Raw genomic sequence first — 8,111 nt, 5'->3', positions numbered from 1 at the left:
AGCTTTGTCTACGAAATAAAATTTTCAGAAAATAAATGTCATTTTTTTTTTTGATCCGCGAAAATAAATGTCATTTATCTGGAAAATTTGTCCCTCCACCAACCACCAGACTGTGGACTTGAATTTCCATAGTAGTACTAAATCACCGACTATGCTAAATGCTACAGGGAGCATCCAAGCAACTTCCAAACCACCAAAAGCTGTAACGTACCAAAATAATTATGGCAAATTTGACAAGGAGTCAATGATTCACATTTAACGATACAACTAAAGCATTTCAGGCCAAACAAAGGTAGTTAAAAGAATCAACTGGTTTTAAGGACTCACGAGTAATAATATAAAAGGGCCTGAACTGGCCCACAACGCAACCGGGTAAGCCTTGCGTGGGCTAAGCTTATGAGGCCACCCCAGTAACCAAGAAAAACTGCAGGAGCAGGACCAGCCCAGTCAAGTGTAGATCATTGCATAAAGAGATATACAAACTCGAACTGCACAATTATTCTAACTTCTAAGGCCTTTTGACATGGAGAGCATGCCTTCAGCCTTGGATTAGATAGCAACTATAGACCACTGGCAAAAGCATTATAATCTCAACTTTAAACATCATCCCCTCCTCAGGAAATCTTGCCAATAAGAACTTCAGATTAACAAAATTATGTGAACAGGGCTTTAAGATCAGAAGTGTGATGCACAAAGGTTCGGCCAAGACCATTCCATCATGCCTCCCCTCACGCAGAAACTTCAAATTACGGCATCATAACGTGCAAAACTTACTCGCTCTACCGTAAGGGGTGTATCTGCATGCAAATGAGTGTCAGCTGAGCAATTTACAAAGACGTCCGATTTGATTTTCCAGTGTTCTCTTTCATATAAAAGTATAGTCTGAAATTAACATGCACGCGAACATTTTTTTCTCTGCTGTAAGCAGACCCTTCTTTGACCCTTCAATGTTGAAATATTGCCAAGTAACAAAACCAAATGCCAGATGTTGCGGCTTTCCTTTTTGCCAAAGGATTTGAAGATAGTACCTTCCAATTTTTCAAATTTTGTTTCGCAAACAAATGATGCAGAAAACATAGATTACCAACATTTAAGAGTGCCAATACCTGATTTCCAGATTCACTCCAACTGTATAGAAACAAATGCATTACATGAGCTTCATACCACTTCATGTTGCTCAACATCAGATTCTGCCTGGCGTAGCCAGTAAAAAACTTCTCAAAATAACCAAAGGAACTACATTTGTAACTGTGTAGAGTGTTGAACTACTTGAGATATTGTCTTAGGACCTATAGCCAAAATCTTCTGTATCGGCACATTTGGAAGGTATTACCATGAAGAAACAAAAAACATAAACTTTCATGTTGTTTCAGAGATCCGCACCTTATATAGAAACATCATTATAAATGTAACAACCGGGATGTAAACCAATCACTTGTCAATTACTAGTATAATGCAGTGGAAGACCAAATGGTACCATTAAAGCTGGAAGAAAATGATGAAGATCAATCTAATTAAGCATGGAAGTTTCAAGTTGAGTTATTCCTACAGCAACGTGACATGGCTTTCTAACGTAAAATTTTTCTTCAAACAAATGAATAACAAATAAATCGTTTTGCTACAAGCATTACGAAAAGACGAAAAAAAAGAAAGAAAGTAAAATTGGTTCAGCGGCGGACTCCAACCACCAGGAGTTAAAAGAAAAGAAGCATACATGGTACTACTAAAATTGCCCGCACCAAGTTTCACTCTACTAGGTGTTGGAGGTGCTGAACATGCGCCAAAAAAACTCTCTTGTCATGTCCCTGTTCTACTTCTAGTAAGAACTCTGATGTAATTATTTCTATGTAACAGCAAAAGACTGAATCTCTATGTGGATGAAACAGCTGCTTTCGGTGTAGCGTCTTCAGTTTGCAGGCTCTCGTAATATTTGACCAGGACTTCCCATCCCCCAGGGCACATAAAACCATCAGGAGGATTCTCTCCGGTTCTTGCATAAGTCCGCATCTGCAGCAGCATCAGCAAACATGGGTTAGACTGTTAGTATGGAGACTAAGCAACAGAAACATAATATCTTTGAAGTCAACACCAAGCCCTTCAGAAAATCTAAAACTTTGCACCTTAAAAATAGCTTTAGATAAATTCACACTACTTGATAGTCATTTCCCATTAAAAAAATGCTGACTACAATTTTTCCTTCCAAATGAATAATCTCAGACAGAAGAAATGAATGCTAGGGGATTCCCTGAATATCACGGAGCACGATCACTCATCAGAGCTCAATGGAGAAAACAGATTCATGTATGCCAACCCCAATCAATTTGGACTTAAGGTTTGGTTTGGTTTTAGAAAAAATGATACCATATTAGCATATCCTATGGGTCTCAAGGAAAAAGACTAAACTATTGGATAGCACTTCCATGCAGCTAGGATGCAGAACACCTTCAACAAAAACACCTTCAGTTGGAAGGGGGCGCCTCTGGGAAAAACCATACATTTTCATACTCAATGAAGAGTCTCTTTGCTGAATGATCTATTAAACCTAATTAGTTTCAGCACAATCTGTATTCTTGAGAGTTACGACCAACGGGACATTCTTACAGCCATTATAAGCCAAACAACATATACTCGCAACATCCAGGCTGAAGGTAGCGCCTGACAAAAGAAACCTAGCAGCCCCTAAACAAATAGAAAAATATTTTTACTTGGAAATAAATGTTCGAAGTCTAAGAGTTTCTAGTCTACAACAGGAAACTCTTAGCGAACTTCGGTTATGGGGCGAATAGCCTGAGACCAGAATCAGGATTCAATTCTTGCCTTGGTTCCAGAGATGAAGAGAAAATCTTTAGCACGTGAAGGATCAAAGAATGCCATTTTCTTTCCCACTGTGTCGTATGCTGCCACCTGCAAGATACAATGGATTGCTCATTAAGGGAACAATTTCATAACACACCAAAAAAAACAAACATAAACTGTAATAAACGACTCAACTCTACAGCTATTGGCAATACAAGAGAAATCTCCAAACTTTGAAATAAGAGAAAAATATTTGAAGGACAAAAAAACTTGTAGTTGCTTTAAGTCTAAGACAGTGGAGAGAGGGTTAATTCTGCTCTGGATGACAGCCTTAAAACACACAACACTTGCAGGCAGTTCAAGTTCGAAATCTCTTCACTGGCCACATCAGATGTCAAAAAAGACGGGGTAAAACTCTTAACAAACATTCATATCACAAAAAAAGATGAGCATTCCCTAAGCGATCACAACTACTACAGAGAAAAACCTAACATGTCTTGCAATCTGCAATACAGAACTGTATTACAAAAATAAACAATCTAACCAAGCATTTCCATCATTCACGGATATATGGGAACTTTAACTATGACTCAATATAAAAGATTGTTGAACTTTTTTTAGCTCATATACAGAATACAAAAACTCATCAACAACATCACTTCATTGCTGGAGTCGTAAATCCACATCATTAAGTACTGTTAGGATAATCATGATGCCAGTTTAGACTTCCAAAACACTCAATGTCTTTTTTTAGAAAACAAATGCCAAGCCAGCACTAGAAACAGTTGATTTCCAGCATCAAGATAACTTTAAAGATTCATCAATCAGAGTTTAATTTACCTACAGATTGCATATTATGTTACCAGTGGATAGCAATACATAGAATTGTTATCAGCAGACAGATGGTATGATGGTAGAGACTAGGGAGGAGGGTTAGACTTTTTTCCTTCTGCAAGACAAAAATAAATAACTAAAACCTACCCTGAATGGCAAGATGTTCAGCTTTTCCAAGCCGGGAGCCATGCTTAGCACCTTCTTCCCATGGTCAGGATCATACAAATCCCTTTTCTCTATAGGATGACCCATACCAGCAGGATCACGACCTACAATGTAGAAATTTGCACCTGCGTTAATCCGTGCCTTGGCATGCCATTGTACTTCTGTAGGACCAGCATAATGCATGGGTGATGGGAATATGGCCACTATAGTAGTCTCAGGGTCAAGTACTCCATCTTCTAGAACCTGAGCATTAACAGAATCCTTGTCTGTTAAGTCTGCACTTCGAACATGTCAATACCACAGGAATTCTTCCACGCCGTACAATATGATTTTAAAAATTCATAGCTGAAAAGGGAAATATAAGCAAAATGGTATTAAAAGATTAAAAAAAAAAAATGGTTTCTCATAATAATTTCAAGTATTTAGGAGTCCAGAATCCACAGAAGTGCTATGGATTTGGAGAGTGATTAAATCAATTCGGCTATATAAAACAAGAATTTTAGAAGTTATTTTCCCAACGGCGTCCAGCATCATTGTCCCATTACCCGGTAAAAGACCCAATAGTGCTAGCAGTATGTGAAAATTGGCGACATTAACCTTGCTATGTTGTTCCATACGAACATCCAACGGTACATCATCAGCCTTTGTAAAACCTCCCAAAGGATGAAGCAATAGAATGGGATTTTTAAACCCCATTTCCAAAAGTCTCTTGCGTGTATCGTTCATCAACAAAGCATGCCCGTTGTGCACAGGATTCCTTAGCTGAAAAGCAAAAACAGCATCAGCTTGACGCTTGTCAAATTCTTTCCGGAGTTGTTGGGGAGAGAGTCTGTAGTTGTCAAGACCATCATTATATTTGATATGCTTTAACACTTCCAAATCGCCACCAATGAGCCAATTTCCAGCTGGAGTGATAACTTCCTCAACATAAGGTAAACCTGGAGCTGTTGTTCCCCAAGTTCTTGCTATTCTTTCTTCTTTGTGGTGCTTATATATTTCAATGCTGCAGAACAGTTGTAGAATCAGTTTGCCTTCCAGAGAGGAACAGTGAAATCAATAAAAAAAACTCAGGGAAGCTTGAGTTTGGCGTCTGACATAAATGAAGTGTATCTACTCAAAAATTCCAAACTAAACTTGTTAGAAAATTCAAAGCAGTCAAGTTATTCTAAGAACTCGAAGCAAGAAACCAAGAATGTGAATTGGAGCTTTGAACAAAGAAAATCATTAACGTCACTAACTGATCTATAAGGAAGGAAGCTTGAGTCTAGCTCCATGATCCTGCTAGCAATATACTAGTGCTATCAAATATCTCTTCAGCATCCATCTGGGCAATTGGCAGATTTGCTAACAAACTTCATTATGTCATTTCCTTATAAGAACAAACTAGAGCAAACTGCGTACTAAAATCACTTGAGCAATTTACCATTATGTTGGCAATGACAATACAGAGTACTGTTGGTAACCAAATTCTTTTCCTGACACATACGCATTTACTATATCACTCTTTGCACGAAATTAAGCCACACAAGTACTATCAAATATATCTTCCTGGGCATTCACCAAACCTTGGCCCTCTCTCCTAAGTCAATCCCGAAACACATTGATTCAAAAAACTTCTAGTAACTCATTGATTCTTCTAGTAACTAAATATGATTCGCTAACTAACTTCATTTTTCCATCTACTCATTAGAACTAGCTAATGATGCATTAAGCGAAAATTGCTATCAAATGATGACTTAAAACTGAATGAATTACACTAACCTCCTGAGATTACCAACCAAATCACCATCAGGCCCAAGCAGCGCAACATCAGGAGACCCACCAATCCTCTCTTTATCCTCATCACCAATAGCTAAAACGATGGGCAACGACATGTTCACAATCGACCCATCTCCCATCCTCAAGAAATTGAAGTGCAAACTCTGCAAATACTCATCCTCTCTCATGAACCCCTTCAATGGACTCGCCCAACCCTCGCTGAGCACATGCACCCATTCAAGATCAATCTTGGTTAGCTTCACCTTAGGCATTGACTCAGCCTCTAGAGTCTTGGAACCCCTGCTGCTTTCTAACACCACGAGATCAACCAGGGACCCACCATCTGGGTCAATCAGAGAACTCTTGACAACCAAAGAAGACATCTTTTTGGAAGATATGAATTGGGTTGCAAATGGGTTTGAATAGGAATTGGGTTTTGATGGGAATTTGGTAATGTAAAGGTGGTTTTTTAACTTTTTTGTGTTGATTGGCTTTCTGGGGTTGAGGTGGGTGGTGGTGGTGGTGTGGAGTCTAATTGTGAGGGACATGATTGGGAGATGAAATTGAGGAAGGGTGATTGTTGTTTGTGGAGGGAAATGGAGTGATCGGCCGAGGTTGTGGGACTGAAACGCTGCCTCTGAATCTGGTGGACATTGTTTCTGCGGTGAAAGGCAACGTTACTATAGATGCGTCATGCCGTGAAATGCGAAGGCCACCACAAGTTTTGGTCCAGCTTTTTAAGAAGTGGAGTATAGATGTGCGTTTCTTTCACTGTATTTATGGATCGGTGAATAACAATAAACCCCCTTGATGTATGACCCATAGTCCAGATGCCCCCTACTGTTTGGCACTGCTGTCATTGCGCACCCAGGTATTACATGGGAGATTAGCCACTTAGACTGTGTTCGCTTTGGCTCTCTAGGCTTAACCCCTCCTGCTGTGCACAATCCCCTATAAATTTTTTCTCCAATTATTGTTCTCATTTTTTTATCTATTTATCTCTCAACTTATTACCCTTAAAACCTTTCTTCAAACCCAAACCAAACAGAGCCTTAATTCCCTAATCTATTTTTGTTATGGCAATTTAACGTCTTTTCTCAGTAATCCTATAAATTATAGGTACAATAGTGATACCATTGCGTGTTTGACACAAACAAGACGCATCATTAATCTACTAGTATCTATCCATATGGTTTGTCCTTGCAGATTGTTCTACCATTCTAAAATCGCCTGTCACGACCAATCTTATGTCACTCAAAACCATCCCTTTACGATTTAGTGTTAAAATCGGCGTGAGTCAATCACACTTCATTTACTTCAAATCGCCATCGTCGGTCCATGTTGTCACAAATTAGACAACAATCAATTTTCATTGAATTCATCCAAATCAAGAGCTTAGAATAGTATAACCAATGCACAACTTCTCATTTGATTAAAATTATTTAATACATAAAGTAGGATTTCAAATACATGAGCAGGTGAGAAAAGAATTACAGTGATTGAGTTTATAGAAGATAATGTTAAATATAACAACTAGTAGTGTTTAAGCTATAGTGTTTGGGGAAAGCGATTAAATCGATGAAGTAAAGAATGCAATTGATGGAGAGAGAGGGTGGCAAATTTTGGATTTGTATGGAGTCTAGATTGGTCTGGGCTAGTACATAGGATAAAATTGCATGGTAATGAGTGATAATGCTTATTGTTGAGGATGAGAGATGCTTATTATCGTGATGAGAGGAATCATTGACTTGTTATTAGCTACAGAGAGATTATGATTCTCTTCATGAAGGCAATAAGAGAGATTAGGTTTGCTACTAGATAGCATTCTCGTTAACACCGTGTAAGTGTCCCCTTCTGCAATATTGGATTGCAAAGTAAAAAAGGTTCATAGTTGAAGGAGGCTTCTGCAATTTATCTTTCATTTCTCCTTCTGTCGGGTTGGCCCGCCGTCAGGCTATGTGGTTATAGGGGTCCATGGAAGCTGATAGACCCAATGGTCATTATTTCCATTTTCAAACTTTCGCAAAATCGGAGATATGATCTCTTGGGCCCGAGAAGTTTTTCGGTCGTTAAATTTAAAATATAAAAAAAGAATCATACAGTTCAATCGCTGAAAAATCTCTTGACATAAAAGTTTTGAGACAAAAGATATCGGACCTTACAAAATTTGGATCAAACCCATGACCCGAAACTAACAAATTTTCAATGCCTATAGAACACTACGGGGCGGTGTATCAAACTTCTTTCCACCATATATTTTGCGATGAGATTCACACATAAACGTGATGAAAAAAGAGTCTGCGGCACCACAAGGCGGTGACCGGGGCCTGGAACAATTTTTTTCCCGAAAGGGGTCCAATTTCAAACCGACATGTCTCCTTTCTATAAGGACACAAACACCCCCATCACACCCCAAAAATCTCCAACTTCTTGGGCGTGTTTGATTGCAGATTTCGTTTTAAGGGGATTCGTAATGATATGGGATTAGGATTGGGATTGAGAATGAGGTGGGATTATTAATGAGGAGATGAATTATTTATTCATGTTTGTTTTGCATA

At 38.7% G+C, this 8,111-nt stretch overlaps 1 protein-coding gene across 1 annotated transcript; it reads right to left on the bottom strand.

Moving 5' to 3' along the window:
* Nucleotides 1-1,565: 1,565 nt before the first annotated feature.
* On the bottom strand, nucleotides 1,566-6,301 carry LOC131329447 (ATP sulfurylase 2). The gene is made up of 5 exons (XM_058362552.1): nucleotides 5,557-6,301; nucleotides 4,393-4,798; nucleotides 3,778-4,038; nucleotides 2,818-2,904; nucleotides 1,566-2,007 (listed from the first exon to the last, which is right to left on the bottom strand). Exons 1-5 carry the CDS (start codon nucleotides 6,099-6,101, stop codon nucleotides 1,870-1,872), a joined length of 1,437 nt encoding a protein of 478 aa, XP_058218535.1. The 5' UTR covers nucleotides 6,102-6,301; the 3' UTR covers nucleotides 1,566-1,869.
* Nucleotides 6,302-8,111: the final 1,810 nt, after the last annotated feature.

Source organism: Rhododendron vialii, chromosome 6a, assembly GCF_030253575.1.
Source record: "Rhododendron vialii isolate Sample 1 chromosome 6a, ASM3025357v1".
NCBI classification, from domain to species: Eukaryota; Viridiplantae; Streptophyta; class Magnoliopsida; order Ericales; family Ericaceae; genus Rhododendron; species Rhododendron vialii.
Note: the sequence above shows the minus strand (reverse complement) of the source record. Positions and strands in the feature narration are given on the sequence as shown.